Source organism: Pseudochaenichthys georgianus, chromosome 22 (genome assembly GCF_902827115.2).
Source record: "Pseudochaenichthys georgianus chromosome 22, fPseGeo1.2, whole genome shotgun sequence".
Classification (NCBI taxonomy): Eukaryota; Metazoa; Chordata; class Actinopteri; order Perciformes; family Channichthyidae; genus Pseudochaenichthys; species Pseudochaenichthys georgianus.
This window is the reverse complement of record NC_047524.1, coordinates 29638867-29662524: the sequence shown is the minus strand read 5'-3', so window position 1 is coordinate 29662524 and position 23658 is coordinate 29638867. Positions and strand designations below refer to the sequence as shown.

The window sequence follows — 23658 nt, the reverse complement described above, 5'->3', positions numbered from 1 at the left end:
CTGATCTGGATTTAAAAGTGAAGCTAATGTGGAAAGTCACAATTTGGCATTCTTTCTAATTGCCAGTAGGGGGCGATTCCTTCGTTTGCCCTACTTCTCATTAGATTTGTTACCCAACTTAAAGGTAAAATATTATGCAAAATACACTTTTTCATGTCTTTCATACATTTCAAACATGTGTCCCCTCTGTGTAAGGAGATTCTGAAAGTTTCAGGAAAAAAGATTACCTGTCTTTTTGTCCTGATCCATTTATATAAAAACCTGTCTAAAAATGAGCTGATCAGATTTTGGACACTTTGTGATGTCATGTTTTTTTGGGTTGTGTAACCATTAGCCAAAATCTCCTCCTAGAGCACCATTGACTTATTTTTAACCAAATGTCTCTCAGAGGGGCGTGGGGAGGGGCTCCTTATTTTCATCTAAATTAACAGACAGAGAATCAGCACTTTGGAAACAGGGCTGAAACAGAGGGGATTATGGGATGCTACAATGCATGATCTGTTTGGTACATGTTTTGTATATAACTGAGACCTATAATATATTGATGAAAAATAGTATAATAGGGGAACTTTAACACTTCCCTGTCAAGTGTATGGTCTCAGACTCTAGTTTATGTTTTTGAATATAGCATGATGTTCTTTTTGTAAAATAGATCATTAATCAGGGTATGCTTTAGGGCGGGTCTACACTGTGATTGACAGGTCTACCACAGTACCATAGGATAAGGGCTGATGGAGCTGAAGCTGGAAACAGGAGATAAATAACACAATGGAAACAAATCACTTTGTAATGCTTTTATTAATTGACTAAAAGAAGAGAAGCATTCATTCAACATGAATTCAAATCAACATTCGGCAGGTTGACCCTTCAAGTGTGCACCTTGTAAAGAGGTTTTCCATGGAGGTTTGCAACGTCCCCTCCCTTTTCTCAAACAAAACCATGGATCCACACTGCTCACTAAGATAAAATCTGTCCTCTCAGCTGGAGAGGACTCTTTCCCTGCAGATAAAAAAACAACAAAAAACAGCTGGAAAGGTTTCAAATCCGGGTTTTGCATTAGTCTAAATGTAATTAATTCAGAGCGGTTTCACAGGCATAGATTAAGCCAAGTTCTCAACTAAAACATTCCCTTATGTGGACAAACAGTTTTCTGGAGTGCAAACTCCCTTGGCTGGTCTTAATCCATGCCGCTCATAATACAGATCAGATTAGGCCATTTAAGAAACAAAAAGGTATTTAAAAGTGCTCCGTGTGATTTGAAATCTGGTCCAGCTGTGTCTGGGTTACGTCTGGTTCCCTACTTACATACATAAGGTACTGCTATGTGCTCACTTTAACAAACACACACAATCACACAGGAACATAACGTCAGAATATTCAACATTAAGGATGGTAAAACCATTGTTTCCGCATAAAACACTTGATAACATAGCTTCTGATTTACAAAGTCGGTGTGATTTTTATAATATACTTCATGTTCATAAATTGAACCCGGACATGTGTTGCATAAGTATACCATGGTGATGCATTGTTGATAGCTAATACAAATATGCACTGTGTGAGTTAATATATATATCTATTTATATTTCTTCCTCTATGGTTTTCTAAAGAGGCAGCCGGGCGCCGTCAGCACTGCTCGTGCCCCTTTGTGGCCACTAGTAAGACTGCTGTTATTGCAAACTGTCCTGATTTTAAACAAATGCACAACATTCGTACCACGATAACACTGGGGCCGTCTAGCCGGTCTCACAGAGACCAAGAGTGAGCCCGCCGTCACCGCTGCTGTCGCTGGGCTGGCTGACCAGAATCAAAAAATAAAGATCTTAAAACTAAATGATAAGATTTCAGAAATCATCATAAGGCCAAGTATTGTCATTGCAAGTTCTTAATAGTTCATTTCTACTGCGTGACAGTGAGAGAAAGAAAGGAAAACAAACAAAATAATAGAGAAGCGTGTGGATTATATGCATTCCTCTTGCATAGTTGTGCGGCTGGCCTGCCTGCCGGGCTCATTGGGAGGTTTGGCTCTCCAGACGTGACAAGAAAGACTTTGTTTAGGGGCCAGGAACATCGGAGCCACAGTAGCTGAGATCTAAACGAAGATAGTTGGCTGACACTGAGCATGAATATCTATCAGTTCCTTGATGCAGCCGGGCGCTTACGCAGACCCCCGGGGGCGTGTGCGCCGCGGCGACTGACAGGAGTTTGGCCGGGTTATGCTATCAGTGCCGTTTTGTTGTTTCTTCTCTAGATATAAAATGTGGCAAGTAAAGCCTTTCTGCTCCGTGTGAACCCCCCCCCTCCGCTGAGACATTACACACACCTACATCGGTTATTCTATACCAGTGCAATGCACATCCAGTGTTTTCCTCACATTCCTGTGTGAGCCTATTCAAAGTCTTGCATGTAACGGTAGTAGTCTATGGTGTTGGGTGAAAACACCAGAAATACCCGTCTGAAATCTCCCACTGTGATGAGGACGCCCCGTCTCCTAACCCCGTCACTGTCTTAGGCCTTGAACCATCTGAACTAGCTCTTTTCCAGCTATTTAATAGTCAAGAACATTGCAAACGTCCCGAGAGTCGACATTATAAAACTCAAGTTGGCATTGAGTCCGAGCGGTGAGCCCGTTTAGACTGATGCAGATCTGACAGTCTGTTGCTTTGGTACTAAAATAACACACTTGTTTGTTTCGATAGGATTTGTATTGGCGAGTAAGTGTCCAACCCACCTCCAGGACAGATGTACCCAGATCCCTGTTTCCCTACAGCTCTGCCATCACATCAGGACAGATGTACCCAGATCCCTGTTTCCCTACAGCTCTGCCATCACATCAGGACAGATGTACCCAGATCCCTGTTTCCCTACAGCTCTGCCATCACATCAGGACAGATGTACCCAGATACATTTCTCCATGAATGCATATTAAAGAGCATGGAAAAAACCAACATGTCAAAAGGGGTCAGCTTGTACAGGAACTGCTGGTAATGGTCTCCTGTAAAACCGGCATCTCATTTATAGCCGTAAAACCATCTTCTTTGTGGCAGAACTCTTAAAGGTAAGGCTCCATCAGTCTTCCAGTGTGCACACAGTACAGTCTGGCCATACACAAACCTCTGTCTGCACATGATGTATACATAACCCCCAGACACCAGGTGTTTTCCCTTTGCGTATGGCGATGTACTTTACTCTAGATGCTTGATTTCATGTGTAAAAGAGAAGACTCCATTAACTGTATTTAGCACAGTCGTGGTATGTTTCCAACACTTGTAACCTTTTGTGTGCCAGACACAAAAAAGTCCCAGAAATGGTTTCAGCAGAAAGCGCGTTAGAACCACGGTAAACATTTAGAGACCTCCACTCTGCTCAGACCAGCTGGTAATCTGGTGTGTCGTCAACACCACCTGCGTCTTGTAACCCTAAAAAAAAAACAGACCTCTAAATAAAAAAATTATAATATATATTTATATAGATTCTTAGTTTTCACGCAGACGTACACTGTTTGCAAGTCTGACGGCCTGAGCGACCCCTGCATGGAATGTTCCGTTCCCTGGCTGATCTCTAGCAGCAAATCACGTTACAGCTCCGCACGCCTGGCGCCAAACACTTTTCCATCAAGTATGACCTTGGACACAGGAAACACATCAGATCAGAACGCTGGCCTGTGTCCCAGCTGGTGAAGCTACAATGAAATCTGTCAGAAAGTAGCTCTAGGAAGCATGGAAGGGAGTGATTAGTCCCTGAAGTGTTCAGAGATGACCCCGGCCTCCTACATTCGCTCACAGTGAAAACAAAGAGGAGTATAAGCCTTAAAAACATACTGCACTGGACTTCAAGGCCTCTCTTTGCTATATGCAGTGTAGACCCAACATCCCAAGATAGGGATGGGCCAGTAGAAGTTGAACTAGCACAATGTTGGCCAGGTACGCTTTGATGTCTTTTCACACTGTTGTGACCCGGGACAGCACAGTATAGTCTCTCCACAGATGGGTAGAAGTTAGTAGACACTGAGTGAGGAGAAAGAAGGAGACCACTGGACCAGCCTCCTGTGTGTGTTTGGGCACTTCAGATAGACTTGTGTCTGTTTGTTCCACTCTGGTCTTTGGCAGCTTTAAAAACACATCAACGTATGGAGAACAGATCCAGAGACTCCTACGGTCCATACAAGTGAGATCAAAGGCCTGAGCTACCGTGACCTTCCCACCTCCTCCCCCCACTCTTATTGAAAGCCGATTGTACCCTGAGAACGAACGATGCCGTTTCCTGCCGTGATAAGACTACACTCCTGAACGTGAGCAAGCCCTCCCCTTGGACACACACTCTCATATCCACGCTGAAACGTATTTCTACTTGAAAGTTAGATGAAAAGCGCAAGAAATACAAGCACACTCCAAACACTAGCTGCTAACGCTGCGTTCCTTAAGCTAACAAACACAGCAAGGACTACAAACGACACAAAGCTGATCACTTGGAGAGCAGAGGTTTGAAAAGCACTCGCACTCTAGAAGCTTTCAGGCACACTCTGCTTAATGTTAAGATGTGAGGGATGACAACAATGGACCGGGGATTTTTTTGCATATGGTAGCTTCAAATGCTATCCCATACTGCGACCAATTGTGCCAGTATTAAGTTGTTCAGCATACATTTGGTTTTGGCGACACCTTCTCACGCCTATCTCAGCAACTCTGGGATTTGGGAATATTTCTACATTGCAATTGTCAAAACGTTAACTTTTGATAGAGAATATGTACTGGCGCCTGCTTATAGAAATACTTTTTCTCTCGAAAGTGTTAGGAAGTTAAATGTATTTAAATTGGGAATATCATTCCTATTAGATGTTTCTTTTTCCGTTGAATCTGAGAGAAACCACAGACCATTTGTTTTAACATGTGGGGACTTGAGGATCCATAAGAGGAAGCGCACACAGAAGGTGAGGCTGGTGTTTGGAAAATCATCTTTTTCCCCCGTACATTTCTATTTCACCAGCTCAATTCTAGTTTGAAATAACATTCTACTGTTGCAGTTTCCCCTTCTTATCGGTGATGCCTATACACAATACAAACAGCTTGAATCTCTCACACGAAGGAGCGATGTAGAGTTCTAAAAAACTACACGAGTGGAAACACCCAAGGAGGGGAGGAAGAGAAAAAATATTTTAAAACATGTTTGGTCTGAAAGTGTGAAAAGCTCTCCCCTCTGAGGGCTCTATATACAGCCTTTAAAAGAGACTCTTGGTACCAGAGTGCGTTTGTCCTGAGATATGGACCAAGGAGAGATTATCACTGTAGAACCATTGATAACAGATGACCTCACATTTGGTAAACACAGGCCAACCACCACTGCAATCCAATTCACTCCGAACCAAGCAAAGTGCTGGCACACTGGATAACTCAGGATCCATATCAGTCTATGAAAATAAACGCACTTCAACCTTGTAAACTACAGACCTGGATATGGACCTTCAGTCTCTGATGCCATTGCCCCGACTTCGAAAGTGCACAAAACAAGCTAGCTGACGCCATTCTGGGAAGCTAACTTTCCAAGCGATGGCTAGTTGACGGCACTTACTTGTGAAAGTTAGGCGCTCTACTGTCCGACCCAACTCTTTACATGCTGAGATCCGAACTCAAGTTCCAGAAATACCCTATTAAGATTTAAGTACAACAGCAATTATAACCAGATGGAACCGACTTATCCACAATAAGGAAGATATGTGGTTGGTAGAGCCCGGCTTGAGGGCTGACCGTGGCATGGTTGAACTTCAAGAGCCTGAATAACATTTATTTTGTTTGTTAGAACAGAGGCATCTCACTCTTCCCCAAAAGATAGAATCCGACGATTCAAGCGACTCATGCCCAATATCCCTTGTGCCAGGCCTAAGGTATTTCACCCCGTAAAACGGACTACATTCCGTTTCAGACATTATTCGGGCCCAGCAGGTCACTCCCTTTCCCCCACAACATCTCCTGGAGTTATCATAAAACATGTGCAATGAGCAGACGGCCATTCTTTAGTCAACCTTAATCTTTGAAAACAAATGTATGACAAGGTTCGCTGATCCCTGCCAACCGAGGTGGGGCGAGGGATTAAAAGATGGCAAGATAAACAACATCATCTGTATCCAGAAAACAAGGGGGCTGTTTCCAAGGCAACTGTGAATCGAAAAGGAGATTCAAATAAAATAACGACAGTATCTAACGCTTAATGATTGTTTCACACACACCCTACTCATCACTGCAGCGGTCATGGTCATAGTGATGTTAAAAGCCTACCTGAGACTGACAAAATATGTTTCACCACAGAAATACGACATAACGTTTTGAAACCAAAACCTTGTTGTGCTGTAGGTGCCGCACAAAAAATATTCCGCCACTGACATTGAAACCCACGGTATCCAAATAATGGCTGCCTTTGGAACCTAGGATATTGAAATGCTAGAAACCATTGGAACCTAAAATATCCAAATGCTGGCTGCCTTTGGAACCTGGGATATCCCATGCTGGCTGCCATGGCTCATACAATATCCAAATGATGGCTGCCATTGGAACCTAGGATATCGAAATGCTGGCTGCCATTGGATCGTACGATTTCCAAATGCGTTATTCAGCAGCAATGACTATTGTGGCAAGATAAAGCACATTTCTGATGAAAGTATAGCTTTACAGTAGGCCTTGAAAAAAAAGGGCAGACTGGCTAACAGAGTTAAGTTACATTCAGTGCCTCCTTAACTTTTCCCTGTTCTTAATCATGAAATGTTTTACACCAAAAGAAGAAAAACCTACTGCTAGTTTCTGCCAAAAGACTCGTAGCATACTTGCAAAGCCTCCGTTTGGTACTCAGGGAAGTCGTGCCTTCAGAATACTGCTTTTAGACTTTGGAAGGAGTCAGAGATTTTAAAATATATATTTATTCATGGCATAATGAAATGAAGACCTACTTTCTCTTACGGATTATGCAGGTTGTCTAATCTCAGAGTCCTTCATGTTGTGACGCACACTTCCTTTCTTCTATTTAAACTGGTATTTCACATTTGAATATTCTGTAACCAGTGATACCTGTCAGTAAGTCTTGACCTAAAGAGAGCAAAGGTAGAACAAGATGAAAGATTGCACTAGCTTACTACAGGTCCAACAAAGCGGGGGACTTTGTTTTGTTGTGGGTGAATGTTATAGTTGCACTCTGAATGTCTGTCGGAAGAAGAGGCTCTCCATTTGATTCACTAGCAAGGTTTCTCAAAAAGTCGGCAAGTGGGGAGTGTGTTGGCTAAAAGTATGTAACAATATTCTTGAATACACCATTGGTAAGGGGCTCGAAATCCTTGATAAAACCATTTACATATATCAGGGTCATAGCATAGCAGTGGATATTCCCACCTTGCTGCGAAGGCTCAATCTAGTAGATAAGTGCACTAGGTGCTCTTTGCGAGCAACAGAAGAAGCAGCTAAGGATGCGTTATCAAGGAAGTGATTGAGTGGTTAGCTTACAAACTCTAACCTTTGCTCTGCATTGGTATGTCAGTCTGCTCCACTCTAGTAAAGGGTTTTAGAAGAAAGACGAAAAAAGAAAAAACACGTTCACAACCAAAACACTCCCCCAATAAATCCCACCGGCACATCACTCAACCTGCCTGTCCTGTCTTAGCTGTGAGCAGGATGATAAGAATATATCTGTATTTAAATACACACAAAGCCTATACAGGCAAGGGAACCACCACACAGGCAAACAAGAATATACACAGAGCGGGGAGTGATGAGAAACAGTCAACAAAAAAAAGAAATAAAATAAAAACATCCTACAGAGAGGCTCTGGAGGTTTTTAAGGTGAAATAGAAACATTGAGCGATGAATACTTGTCTATCAAGACCAGACCAGATTGAGCATTTGGAGCTGCAGTAACCCATTTTTGCAGACAAAAAGGGTTTATGACTCAAGTCTTGTATATGGTCCAGGGCCAGAGATTGGTATGCCTTTAAACTAAATAAATATCACGTTTTATTAGAATAACCAGTTTTAAAGGGATATTGTTGAATATTTAAAACCTCAAAGATTGATGATCTGTTTTCCCCAAGTCACTGGCTGACTAAATAATCAAAGCGACAAAGCACCTTAAAAAGGAATAGTTTTGAAAATGGTAGGACTTGATGGTGTGCTAAAAACCCTGTGAAAAGAAACAAAGAATAAAACTATAATAAAAACAATCCTTTAAATGTAATTCACGGATTGTTTTAAGACCCGGTTTACATCTCTCCCTGCTTTGGGGACCCCTTCAGAGGTGTGTTTGGTCTGGCCTGGTCTTGACACGGTGTAGGCTGTGATGTGTTGGACCTGCCTACATGCCCATGCTGAAGGCGTGCAGCTCGCGGTGGAAGTGCTGGGTGGGTTCGGACAAATCCAGGCTGGAGGGGTGCCACCCGCGGCCGAGGCCCAGAGAGACCTCCTTCACCAGGTTGTGGACCGGATCGCCCTCCATGCACACGGACTGGTCCGGGTCGAAGTCGATGCTCTCCTCGGAGACGGTCAGGACACGAAGGCTGGAGCCCCGCAGTCGAGAGATGGCCACCAGGTTATGGGACCAAACAGTGTAACCTACGGAGAGAGATATTTGTCAGGGAGGTTGGACTAAGTTTGCCAATATTATGGATAAATAATTAAAAAAAATATTTATAGATGTCATCACTGCACAACTCTATACTCAACCTAGCAAGGGGTACAAACTAAAACATAATATATGATGATATAATCGTTCCAGATTCACAGTGATTAGGATTCGGTAATCTTTTGTTAATTTTACCTTCTTTATTTCACATTGCTGCAAAAATGAATCAATGAAAAGATTCGAGACAAACACAATGGCTGTAAAACGGCAAATTAGAGTATAAATATAAATCACAATGTCTAGACCAGGGGTTTCAAACTCAAGGGCCGGGGGCAAAATCCGGCCCGCAACTTCATTTTATGTGGCCCTGCAAGAGCTTGCAAAGAATATGATATGTTTATTATACGGTTACATGCCACTTTACAGAAGCAGGTTGCCCATAAACTACATGTCCCACAATGCATCTCGTTTTGTGACATGCGCACTGAAGAGACTTGCAATTATTTGCCCTGGACTTCTGCTTTCAGACGTAGTCAATTACTAAGTTATTATCCTATCCGATAATAATCCAATTCAGAGGCAATGATGTAATATAATACATTATTTTATATATTTATGTATATTATTATTATCATTATATTTAATCGCATGATTGTCCATAGTTAATCGCGATTAATCGCAAATTAATCGCACATTTTTTATCTGTTCTAAATGTACCTTAGAGGAATATTTTTCAAGTTTTTAATACTCTTAACATATGAGTGGACAAATATGCTTTATGCTAATGTTTATTATCATTTGAACAATGACAAATATTCTCATGAATATTAAACACAACAACCTGGAACCTCTCTCATACAATACAAATGGTGTGGGTGTGGGTGTGTGTGTGTGTGTGTGTGTGTGTGTGTGTGTGTGTGTGTGTGTGTGTGTGTGTGTGTGTGTGTGTGTGTGTGTGTGTGTGTGTGTGTGTGTGTGTGTGTGTGTGTGTGTGTGTGTGTGTGTGTGTGTGTGTGTGTGTGATGGATCGTTCGAGCTATGTGCAACTCTCAAGGCATATGCTCAAACCGGAGCTGCCTGGACGCTGCAATCATGTTGCTGAGTGTGCTCACTTCTCCTACAATGTCCCGCTGTCTGCTTCCTGCATCAAGTCAAGTGCTCGGCGCAGTTGTGTGGATAGAGCGCTCCTCTGTTTTCATTTAAACAGCTCCTTATATCCGTTAGCGCAGCTAGCTAGCACCAGATGCTAACAACAACAATGCACGTAAGGTCTCTCGCTCGCTCGGGCCACACATACACACACCCTCCCGGTCCTCCCGATGGCCAGTCGGTGCCTGCCGGTGAGCGTGGAAGTGTGGTCTGCCACAAGCGGGCGGCAGGAGCGGGGCTGTCAGCATCAGCTTGTAGATGGTATTTTAAACTCGATGCGCTCTGAAACTACGGGGCGGCCGAGGACAAAAATACACATGCACATACATGTACATACATGTACATACATACACATCGCATTAAAATAATTAGTGGCGTTCATTTTTTTTAACGGCCCTTTGAGTGCAACCGTTATGCGAATGTGGCCCGCGATGAAATTGAGTTTGACACCCCTTGTCTAGACCAACTGTTGTGCAGAATTTGAACACTTTTAACAATAACCAAATCTTTTTCATGTTCAAGACTGTTATCCCAAACACGATATGCAATCCATAAAACTCTCAGAAGTCTCATTAATTAGTGAACAATGGATAACATTATGTGTTGTGGTAAAGATGTCTTGCATAGAACAAAACCACAAATTATAAACTCTGCGTTGGTCCTCAGCATGTTTATTTTTCTCATTTTTCTTTTGCTGTCAGCAACTTCACTCTTTGGTTCACTCGCACTCTATTAAGTTTCCAAACATAGCAGGAAGCGGTTTTCAGTGAAAATGAAACCGTAGAAAAAACAAAGCAAGAAAGCCAAAGTTAGAGACTAACAGGAACATAACATTTAGCAGTTTATCGTTTAAGCTTAACATTTAGCAGCTTATCGTTTTTCCTAAAGGAGCTAGGGGTGAGCAAATTGAAGGGGGAATAGTGGAAATAACTCCATCTCAAAACTTCAGATGAAGGCTTATGCATTTCTTTATCTACTGGATAAACTATTTCTCAACCAGAAAAACTGTGTTTTGCATTTACAAATTATTGTATTAACTCCTATTCGCAAAAGAAACCCCCAACGACAGTTAATGTAGGTTTAATATTAAGCTTAATACAGGGTTCTTACACCTTTTCCAAAGTCAAATTCAAGCACTTTTTAAGCATTTTCAAGCATCTTATAGCTGTTGTAAATTACATATTTATATACACACACTTATACTCAAATGATTATTTCCCTACCTCACATTAAATCAGATGTTCTTTATGCTATAAACAACCAAATGTGTGTTTCGTGATAGCCTTCTACACGAGGATGACAAATTAAAGAAAGAAGTTTAATATTTCAAAATGAGTGATCTGTACGTAGACTGGGCCTCCCATATAACCTACTGAGCCAATATAAAACAATCAGCCAAATAACCTTTCAATACATTATTGATTACTATTTTTGAGGTACTTTTAGGTTGGCAGTGAACATAACTCAGAGGTACATGGTGTACTTGTACTCCACTACATGTATTTAATACCTTTAGTTACTTCACAGATGTGGATGAATGATGTGAAATATATTCAAGTGTTAAATCAGACTTTAGTTCCACCTGGAGTAAATCCACCAGCTACCCTGCAGTCTACAAAGTCATTCAAACTAGCTGCACCTTCACCAGCTTTGAGAACACTTTCATGATCAATCATTATAAAACATATCATATATATTATTCTAAAATGGACCAATCAAACAACGACTACTTTCACTGTCGCTACTTTCACTATATGTTGATGAGAATACTTTTCTACTTTCACTTGAGGAACATTTTGAATGCAGGACTTTTACTGTAACAGAGTATTCCTACACTCTGGTACTTCTACTTGTACTCAAGTGCAAGACCTGAGTACTTCTACTTTTACTCAAGTACCAGATCTGAGTACTTCTACTTTTACTCAAGTACCAGATCTGAGTACTTCTACTTTTACTCAAGTATAAGATCTGAGTCAGTGTGAGAAAAAGTTTTTAGAGAGTACTTGTCCATGGACAAGTGAGTTTGGCAAATTACTTGTCCGAATACATTTTTCACTTGTCCAGAATGGACAAAAATTGGGGCCACTGGAATCTTCTTCTTCGTCATCGTATTTTACATTTTCCCACGGTTTTACAACACCGCTAACGTAAGTGAGCGGTAAGATTTTACTGCATTACACATAGGGTTGGGTATCGTTTGGATTTTAACGATTCCGGTTCTGCTTTTCGATTCCGGTTATTTTCGGTTCTCGATTCCGGTTCTTTTGAGAGGGTAAAAATAAGTCCCATGACAAACTGGGAGAAAAATATATTTATGAAAACATTAAGTCAAATCTGTATTCCTATTTACAAATCACTTCATACTGTTTAATTTCTTACGGTTATTGAATACAATTATATAAAAATGATCTCTGCATTGTTTAGTTAGTTCTAAGTGGTGCAGTTTGAGAATGTACAATTGGCCCAGTCTCCTCTGATGTTACACTGAAACCTGCCTGTGAGACAGAGTCCAACCACACATCTCCAACACATAGGCCTAATAATAATAATACATTATATTTATAGCCTAAGGCCTAGCGCTTTTCTACAACTCAAAGACGCTTGCACATGTCCTGCAATACACATGCTGCAGCTGCCCAGCTGCTCACTGTTTGTAAAAGTAAATAAATAGTATAAATAGCATTTCAATAATGTACTTTCTATACCCTGCTTCATAAACAATACTGACGTCCCTGTGCTCCTCCGAGTCTGGGGGTCCGGGGATGTGAGGACAGCGCGAGGACACAGACAGGGAGGCTGCTTCACTTCATAAAGGAAATGGCATCAATATTAACAACACAGGAGCTAAAACACTTAATAACCTTCATTACGTGTTAGAACATAATACAGTTTGACAAAGATGAGGCTGTTAAACGGGCAGCGGATCCGCTGTGTGTAGAGAGAGAGAGAGAGAGACGCTGAGCTGATCAGCGATCAGCTGATACGGAGCATAGAGAGAGCTGCAGTCCGCGGGGCTCGGCCTCGCCTCCTATCCTCACAACTCTTATTAATCCCGATACTAGCGGACAATTTTTATTTGTTCGAACAATGGCGGACACGTACAATTTCCGAATGAGTTCTGCCTTTTGTAAACTGAATTTATCAATAATTTGTCAATAAATGAGGGCGAAAAACGTCACTTGTCCGCCGGACAAGTCAATTGAAAGATCTACTTGTCTGATATTGTAAATAACACGTCCCGGACGGTGGGACGTGTACTTTTTCACACACTGTGAGTACTTCTATTTTTACTCAAGTACAAGATCTGAGTACTTATTCCACCTCTGGTAGCGTATTATCCTGAATTGTAGCCACAAAATCACACAGAGCTGCATAAAAATAGACCCTAACCCTTTGTAGGTAACGCTACTCAAGACACCCGACTTCTACATCTTCAAAGGAAGACTGTGTTCATTCTACAATTACATGGGATTAAAGCTAAATGTAGTTTTACTTGTATAATACTTCAATTTTATATAAAAGACAGTTTGTTTTCATCTGTTTTCAAATAAACAAAGTCTTGGCTTTCAGAATATTAAACTTGTTTCGGCAAATTCAGATGATAAATACAACTTTGAAGCTTCGGGATCATTACAAGCAGAGAACGGACTAATGTAACATCACAGCAAGCATAACAGCCGCCGGTGTTTCTCGTAAGTGTTTCCCCGGTACACAAACGCAAAAATACACAAACACACTCGCGAGCTTCCCCCAGACCAGTAATACAAACGAAAATGTGTCTTCGGGTCAATGTGACTGATTTCGATAGAGCAAGTCACATTTGGTTTAGGCACGAACACATACTACCAGTAGAAATACATTGCTTTTAAAACCCTCGTCTTAGCCATGGTTTGTATTTGTCTTCTGCTAGCCAACGCTCGTTGAAACTGCAACCTCCTGGCACACAGTCATCTATCTCTCATCAGAATGCCCAGGTCACACGTAACACAAACACTTGCAGGTCGCGTGCATAGCGCGGGAAGGCCGCAGCGGAGCTGTTTTATGTAAAAGCGAAGCAATTAAGCGCGCTCCGACTTCTTTATTTTTCTTTTAATCTAAAAAATGAAGTAAAGCATTTCCAATTTCAAGCACCATTTCCAAAATGCAATCACTTTTCAAACCTTGAAAACACCTCGTACAATTTCAAGCATTTTCAGGGATTTCCAGCACCCGTACGAACCCTGTTAATAGCAACATTATGCAACTTTTTACCTTTATATAACTGCTTCCAACTCTAACTCTATGATAATGCAGCAATACATTGATTTTGGTAAATATATAGAATTCAACCCTTCCCAAAAAATTGATAGTAAATAAGTGTTGGCTATTTTTTGAAATGTTTTACTACCTTACCTAGCTGTCAGGACCTGAAGCTGTTCCCTAAACTCCAGTCACAAACCACAATACAGTCATTTTTACCTTGACACAGGAGTTTCTAGTCTACAGCTGCCCCCATTAACTCATTTGATTTTGTTGTGTGACTGAACTACACGTTTAAAAAAACACTATCATCACTGACATCACTGACGTACAGTAGGCCAAGCAAACACCAGAATAACAAATAAATACGAAAAGCTTTATTTAATTTCTCTATGAAATCTATATCACAACAAACTATCACTTGTTGAATGACAGCCTACATTTGCAGCCTTGCCGTTTATCTAGCTTTATTTTTTTCCTCATAAGCACTAACCAAAAAGATTCTTGCTTCAGTCTGACGGCAACATCCAGCTCATACCAGCCGATACACTCAAAGAGATTTCATTTTTGCTCTTTGTAATGATATTACAAACCTTGGGTCCCTTGAAAGGCGCTATAGAAATCTCAGTTATTATTATTATAATAATGATATTTTCCATCCAAAAAACACGGCTGTAAGCAGCTTCTGGTGGTATGTTTAAATATGTTCAACTGGAAGGGCTCATGGCGGGCGCACAAAAAAGGTGAAGCAGCTCTTTTTCTGGAAGTTGCTTCACGCAAAAAAGACAAAGGCTCTCGAAATTGAAACACTATGTGGATACAGGGACTTCCTGTAAAACAAGCCAAACTCACCATGTATCACCAGTACAGCCAGCTGAGTACATCTCCATGCCAACAGGACCAAGGGGTCTTCGTTCCGATTGATGCTGAGGTCGGGGAAGTCGGGGTCATCCCTCAGGAGCAGGAAGTGCGTCAGTGTTTTTTTGTACTGCTGAGTGATGAGCTCCAAGGTGCTGTCGGTCACCAGTGTGCTGTAACTGTCCAGGTGGAGGCGCTCGAGAGGGAGGCTGGGCTTCAGGACTCGGAGGAGCTCAGAGCTGTCGACCTCCAGGGCCATGAGGTACACTCGCAAGTTGGTGCTCGAACAAATCTGGGGAGGAGTAGGAAAACTTGAGTGGTGCACATGGAGACTTGAACTTTTTTTTTTGTGTGTGGAGAAAACAGCTAGATGAGTCTGGTCAATTCAGAAAATGACATCCTATTAAAGTCATGCAGCCTTTAAAACCAGGAAAAACCCCTTATTCCCGTATGAGAAATCTGAGTTGATATATATTGTCATATCCCGATATCGGGAAACAAAGAAACATCTTGCATTACCAGGGATTTCCAATCTTCCTCGGTAGCGGTCCCTTCCAGCGGTTTGAACTCCAGGGCGGCGCCGTTGAGCAGCAGGGACAGGCGGTGCAGTGGAATTCGGCGCGGAGATGCTAGCAGAGCGCAGAGTTCGGACGTCAAATCAGAGAAATCCAGAGCCAGAGAACGAAGATTAGACAGACGACTCAACTCTGAGGGTGAGATGAGGGGACCTGAGGGAGATTGAGGAGAGGGCAAAGGTTGAATAAACATAACACATCACTAATGAATATCTAAGGCACTTTTTGACGGACTTGAACGTAAAAAATCAGTTGTAGTCCGAAAATGTTAAGTCATAATGTCCGGTGAAAATAATTCCACTAAGCACAATTTGAAGTATATTGAAATAGACAAGTCGGCACACAGACCTATATGTATGTTGGTCTGTTTGCAAATAGTTTTTATTCTATTTTATTTTATATAAGAATATGAAGGCCTGAGGGAAACTCTTTGTTTTAAGTGTTACAACTTATTCATGTTTTTGAAAAGCCTACTGATGTTTTATTGGAAATACAAATTCGACATTCTTTGCTGGTAATTCTTTATATAGCCTTCCTATCAATTGTTTTCAAGCTTAATAACAAACACAGATAACATTTAACTGGAATATCTTGTTGGCAGCAATAGAATATTCCCAAAATGTAGAATGGCACTAAAACCCTGTTCTATGAGAACAACTGGTAATAATTTAAATGAATACAATCGATTCGTTTTTATTTTATAACTACATTTAAACTGTTACAGTCAAAGTCATCCAGAATGACACCAACACATACCTAGCTGGTGGTCCAGTAGGCTGAGGTGTCGCAGGGTCTCAGCTGAGGGGTTTGACAGACAGGCGAAGGAGCAGGGAGTCACCAGACCCAGCATGAAGCTACAGGACAACCACCTCAGCTGCCTGCTGTTAGACAGCAGCTCCATGAACAACTGCTGGATTCTGCAGAGAGCACAGGGGAGGAGAATGAGCTCATACTCACTTTAGCAGCTGGATTACAGCTTCTTGACATCATAAAAGCAGTATATACCCAAATAAAACAAAATGTGAATCTCCAGGTAAACCTTGTGGATGAAGAATTAAAAAAAGGGTCCCTATATATTTGTGCCAAGTGAAAGATGTGCGGGTAGTCCTACAAAGCAGAACATAGAACATATGAATCAACATGATATGTTCATGTGATGCCACCCACCTCACTACCACAGAGCTGCAAAACAAACCCTCACTGGCGGCTATGAATAGGAAATACTGATGTGATAATAAGAGGAAAGGCAATTGAAATGCTGTGTGTTCTGCTCTAGATCAGTGGTTCCCAACCTGGGGGGCACGCCAGGCCTCAGATGATTTGAGGGCAAATATCATATTTAGACTTTTTTTAAACATAATTGTAACGCAATACATGATTGTCGCTAAAAGCCTTGTCTATACATTACAATAAAAATAAATAAATAATTGATTAACTAATTTTAATAAAAATTCAAGTTAGTAGCTACAGATGTAGCACTCTAGAACCGACTCCAGCCAACAGCTTCCTGCCAAAGACCCAACGGATCCCAGCGGCTGGGAATGTTAAGCCCTCCCACTATTTTACAAGAGGGCGTTGCCAGATTTTCAATTTCAGGATTGAACCATTAGATGGCGCTTCATTCAGAAATACAGAAAGACAACTTTCATGGACTTTCAGTACTTCAGTTGTGTTTTGAAGAGCATTTGAACACATATTTGTTATGGTTTTCACAGGCCACTACAGTATAACGAAAAAACATCAATATTTGAGATCAAATAAAGTATATCTAATCTTGTAATTCAATAATATATAGTCTTTATATATTAAATAATCATAATAATAATGTAAATGTTTACACTTCTTTATTTGTTATGCGCATACGTTTACCTTTACAATAGTTTGCTTTAATATGCAGTATATTTTTGGTAATATTTCTTTGGTGTTTGCTTCCTCCTGCTCCCTTTCGGACACATACTGTATGATTTATTATTAATATGAAGATATTATTAAGATAAGATGTTACTTTATTGATTGAACATTTTCGTTTAGAGTTCTCTGGCTCACATTCCGACCATTATTTAAAACAATAGGTGTTTTCACACCGTCTACAGTTTGATTTGTATAGAGGGAGCTCTGTGGCTGAATGACCGGCGATTAGGTGTGGCGCATTTATCATAGGTGATCAGAGCTGCCTGCCTGCCGTCAGATTTCATTTAAAAAACAGGTCTGATTTTAAGATCCTAAAATAAATACAAATAGCCTATATGTGTAGTGTAGGGTTACTTTGTAAATGTAATCAGTTACTGATCTGATCTGAGGGTTAACTGATTTGCATCGGCAAAATCCGGCTTACTTTGAGCATGTGTTTTAAACAGTTTAATCCCTTTGTGAATTGTTTCCACTTGCGCCGTCCTTTCATTTCTTCATACAGCGGGAATCCAAATGAATTAATCCTGAGTCCAATAACCATCAAAGTCACTCCAATAGTGCTCCTTGATTACGCTTTCATCCTCCTTTAACAACACACTTCACATTCATCCAATTTGTGACAGTAGTTGTACCATTTTTTAGGCTTGTGTGTGTGTGTGTGTGTGTGGGGGGGGGGGGGGGGGCGCAACTTCCAACAGGAGTCATTTGGGGGGGCTCTTGGGAAATAGGTTGGGAACCCCTGCTCTGGATCAATGGGCTGTGAATGTTGAAAGGCCATTATAAGGAAACCCTATGTTATTGTTCTCATATTTGAGAGAACTAGCAGGAACAATACTTCCGATTCGACTTGCTATTCGTATTGCCAGCATTTGATCTGCATTGTTGTACTGCTTCTATGAATGCACCATGTTTTGAGTTTGATTGCATGTGGCTATGCTCAGGCTTACTCATTGATCTTTTTATCCCCCTGGTGAATTTGGTGCAGGTTGGAGCTGTCCAATAGTCCCTCTTGCTGGAGAACGCAGGTGTCTCCATAAAGACTCAGCTTCCGCAGGTTTCTGGAGAAAGATAAAGAGCCAATGTTAGAAATGAAGGAAAAAAAGGTTTTAATAATAGATGCACATATGCTTATATTAGGGATGCTCCGATCGCCAATTTTAGGGGCGATCGCCGGAATCAGTATCGGCCGATACCGATCCGATCTAGTGGGCGGGGCCTATGGGGATCTTCCATTTAAAGTGATGTTTAAAACTCAGTTAATGGTGCTCATTCACTGGCGCTTCCACACACAACAATCATGCCTTCTACATTAACAGCTAAGCAAGTGATATTCTTACCAAATAACAGCGTGCAATGATAGTCATTACTGAGACCCCTGAACTAAACAAAAACAATGATACATTTTGTAACTTGAGATAATCACAAAAAGGATAGTCATTGTCATATGTTTGCCGAGTCAACATTTGTGAATGTTATCTTATGTACATTGTGAATATGATTATATGACATGGAGTGCCTAAGGGATCCTGTGATATTGTAAACAGAAGCAACAGTAGTTACACTAGGATTCATGTTTAACCATTTCCTCTCCTTCACCAGCCTTCGCCTGGAACTGTAGTGATTTCCTGAAATGTATTCTAGCTTGGTTATGTATATAGATCAGTGTTTCCCCTATATAGAAATAGCGGTGGCTAGTGCTGCGTACCTGGACTCACATTCAGGTTCAGGTCCGGACTCAAGTCCAGAGGTTCAGGTTCAGGTCCGGACTTATAAGTCCGGACCTGAACCCATGGCTTGTGTCAAGTTGTGTGAGTAACTAAAGTGAACTTATTGTGAGCTAATTATCAATTGAACATTAACTCATAATCAACTCAAATTCAAACTCGTCAGGTTTATTGTGCTCCCTTCCAACTTGTGTCTACATTTCTCTAAAAAGTACAAATGTAAAAAAAACACTTTTTTCCACTTAGTCTACAAATGACTTATGACAGCAACTGCAGTGAACTACTACAAAGTTCAAACATGTATTTCATTTACCAAACTAAAGTAACCAAACAGTCCCTGAGCTGACTGAGCCTCAATCCCTAAAACGTTGCTGAAAGGTAGAGTGTAGAGTAGACTATACGCATTACACTGTTACACACCTACTATACAGTATACACTACACTGTAGTGACTGTACAGTCAGAGTGTACTGTACTGTCTGTACACCATGTCTTTTCTACAACTCTACATGTTTACATTAAACAGTACATACTACATACATAGTGATGTACATACATACTGTTAGAAATTAAAATCAATGTTGATATGGCGTAATTTTGAATTAAATACACTATTTAATTTAAATCAGTTTTATTCTGAAAATCCGGAAGTTCACACTATTTACTTAATACTTTTATTCTGAAAAGTCTTCACTTCCGGTTAGCATTAGCATGTGGCGAAACGCTACGTTTTCAAACCGTGAATCGAAGGTGAAATGACATGTGATGTTGTACACTGAGCACACTGGGATTTGCACTCATTTATTGACACTGAATAACGTTTATCAGGGAATGTTTAAATAACCACAGACACCAGAATATACGTAAGTGCCAGTTTTTTTGCGAGTCCAAGTACCGGTTCCTGACGTTCCGGTTTTAACCGGACTTGAACCGAAACTTTTTACAAGTCCAGTACCGGTTCGGCGTACCGGTACGCAGCACTAGCGGTGGCGCTATTATTAAAATAATAATAAGTGGCGACCCTTTTTAATTTTTGATTGTTTGTTATGTGGATTTGTAGTATTTGTGTTTCTGTATTTCAATAAAAGGTGTATTTTTGCTAAATCTTGAGACATTGCCACTGTATGTACTGGCAGGGCCAATTTTTGGCGTAGGCGGCAGATCTGGGGGGCGCTGCGCTGGTAGCTCTGGGAGGGGAAAAAACATTTTTGACCGTTGGTGCTCATCCTAATTTTTGGCCTTGATGTAACAATATTCATAATTAAGTAAATGTAACACCCTTTTCACCCCGGTTACACTTTTCATTTGCCCTGTAGGATGGGCGTTGTAATTGATGAAAGTGGGGGATGTTGGCTTATCAGGCGCCCGCAGTTCACACCCAAAGTGCGAGTTAGGGGTGCAACAACTAATCGACAAAATCGATTACTAAATTAGTTGCCAACTAATTCAGTCGTCGATTCGTTGGTGACGTCATCACGTGCGTTTTACGTGCCGTTAAGCTACAACGTTATCCATATATCAAAAATCCTTGACAAAGTATATGTCGCTGGACTGTAATAAGTCGACTTGCCTTACAACCTGCGTGCAATTTGCCTAGCCGTAATTGCCTTTCTAAAAGTACTAACAATAGCCAAGTTTGCCGTTTTATTATTATTATACGTTAAAGGGTCCTTTTTGTGGATTAGCTTGGAAGGATACCTGAAGTGACAGTCAGTGAGTGTAGCCAACTTTTCCCAAAATTCCGGACTTTTGGAGCTAGCAATTGAAGCTACTTGCATTGGAAAAGAGTTGCAACATTTGGCTTGGTTTTTGGTGACTTTGGGACTCCCTAGAAAACTAATACCTCATTCACACCAACGGTGTTTCAGGGCTGGTTCGGAGCTGGAGCTTGAAAAGCACCGGGTTTTCCTGTTCACACCGCAGCGGAGCAGCCAAAAATGTTGAATAACATAATCGAGTCTGGCACATTTTCTCATAACATACTGCTAAAAATGCTCGCTTGCCAAGTCAACATTTTGTATTGCTGGTGCGCCAATAGAAGTCTGGAACTAGGAAACTTCACAGGACCTGCCGCAATATCTATTTTCTAGAGTTCTAGTAGTGTACTACAACATGCTACTTTAATGTACTAAATACTACGTTTCATGCCATGGCTTTCCTTTCTATACAAGAAATAAGCCAACTTTATTCTTTAGTACACAAAGTAAATGATACAAATCCTGCATCAACCAATGCAAAGCTGTTCAATGAGGAGAAGTGCGACAACTGAAACGGTTTCAAGCCCCCTCAGCAGAACTAAGACATGGACTGCACAACATGGATGAATGCTGTTTTGACACTACAAAGCACTGTAGAGAATAATAAAGAATGTGGGAGAAGGTATTATATAGAGGAGTTCTGCACTGAAACAGGAAACTTTGCCATTTAAATAAACATTTTACAGGAAACAACTTCCACAGCAGAAAGTGGCTAGAAGTACGCAGCACATAGGTGATTATATCCAACAGTATGTAACGACATTCCAGAGCTAAATACACATATACACACTGTATATGTGTGCTGATATCAGCAAGTTACAGCCAACAAAGCCTTCTCTAGCCACCAGCAGTGCTGCATTGTATCTGCTGGTATGAAGACCCCAATGCAACGCAGAATATAGAACTGGCAACAATAGAAACGCAGGCAAGCGTTTAAACGTCGTCACATATGCATAGCCTACACCACAAATATGTCATTATGTAAAAGTAAAACTGTAAAGGAAAGACAAAGAAATGCCTCCTGTTGTATTGATAATGCCCTCAGAGACATTTAGCGTCGGATACTAACTGCACTGCAAAGACATGACCCTATTACGTAACGGCTAATGTCAGAGTTTGTTTATAGCTAACTATGCTAGCTTGCTGCGACGCAACAAATACTACGGATTTTTTTTAAAAAGCAGAGGGTGTCATGGGAATTACAGACATTGAATACAAATAAACACTCAGAAAGTGATTTTAGAGCAAGTTTTTCTGTAACATTACCTGTTGTTACGGGTGCTGGAGAACACACATAACACCTGGTCCAAGTAGGTGGCCATGGCGTCCCTCCATCGCTCGGAGAGCTGCGGGTCGCTGTCTGGCTGGTCCATCCTGGGGGGGGACGGGTCGTTGCTCAGGGGACTAAGGTAACCCTCCACCGGGGCAAGCTCCAGTTGCAGCTCCCGCACGAATGAACCAAACTTACGCATGAGGAACTCCAGCTTCGGGGTCTCCTCTGAGGTGGATCCGCCACCGTTACATCCACCACCTACCCGCAGCTTGAGCTCAGTCCACAGCGCGGGGTAAAAGAGACACTCCCTCCAGCGTGAGCACACAGACGAGGCCCGGAGCTTGTCTCGGTCGGACAGAAAGGAGAATATATGAACGATAAGCTCGCTGGGCAAAGCCATGGCTCCGATACCCTCACACAGAGCCATGGCAAGCAATGAAAGCTGCTTTGCGAGAACCAACCAGCTATAAAATAAATGGTACAACCGTTTTAAAAAAATTGGTGCTGCAGCAGATAACGGCAAAGCTTCTTCCTCTGGGTGAAAACAAGTCGTTTTTTCAGCGTTGCCTTCAATACTATTGGACCGTACCACCGCTTTTCAATGAAGGGGAACAAAATAATCCTCACGCAGGTTACACAAATCCCCTTTGCCGCAAAAGTACCACTGTTTGTGAATTTTATCCTAAAGATATTATTTATTTAACAATATGACGGCTCTTGTGATTTAAAAAAAAAAATGTTTGGTAACTAGTGACTGCATCGCAACGTTGTCAAGTGAATGGTTTAGTCCTGAAGTGCTGTTATTTTTGCCATACTGCCATACCCCCGCGGGAGGGCGCTGTTTTGCTGGTTTCAACACAGACACAACTCTTCTCCTTAATAATCAGTGGATTACAACCCATCCAAGCTATGCACTCCACTTTAAACACGTATTACACAAGGTGGAAATAACCACAGCACAACAAAGTTAAAGTGATAACAGTTTGGCAGTCCTAACAAACTCCTATGCCTCACAAAGTTTCAGGCAGTAGGCTGTTGCAACGTGAAAGCATTAACATTCCTGGTATGTTATCTGACAGCTGTGCACCACACTGCAATCATACTGTATCTATAAGCCTTCACCTCAGCCTTTTATTAAAGAAACCAATATATTATTTCAAAAACCAACACACATCTTAAACCATATAACTAACAACAATACTGTAACGTTCCACAATAGGAGTCGGAAACAGGCCTCAAGTTATTAGGTTTAATAACTCCTTTGATAGCATACAGATGGTTCATAGGTCACAGGTTACAGGTCCAACATCACTCAGTACTCCACTCCCTAACTCTCACACACACACACACACACACACACACACACACACACACACACACACACACACACACGCACGCGCACACACACGCACGCACACACACACACACACACACACACACACACACACACACACACACACACACACACACACACACACACACACACACACACACACACAGCAGGGTCAACGTCACACGCTCTCCAGCCCTCCCCCCTCTGCCCCCCCAACCACAGGCCCACACACCGACCAGCATTAC

The 23658-nt window shown here is 41.4% G+C and overlaps 1 protein-coding gene across 1 annotated transcript; it reads right to left on the bottom strand.

Moving 5' to 3' along the window:
* Positions 1 to 779: 779 nt before the first annotated feature.
* LOC117468044 (F-box only protein 33) lies at positions 780 to 22626 on the bottom strand. The gene is made up of 6 exons (XM_034112000.1): positions 22074 to 22626; positions 18275 to 18385; positions 16173 to 16333; positions 15361 to 15569; positions 14836 to 15133; positions 780 to 8585 (listed from the first exon to the last, which is right to left on the bottom strand). The coding sequence occupies exons 1-6, from the start codon at positions 22505 to 22507 to the stop codon at positions 8329 to 8331; spliced, it is 1470 nt and encodes a 489-aa protein (XP_033967891.1). The 5' UTR covers positions 22508 to 22626; the 3' UTR covers positions 780 to 8328.
* Between the last annotated feature and the right edge of the window lie 1032 nt (positions 22627 to 23658).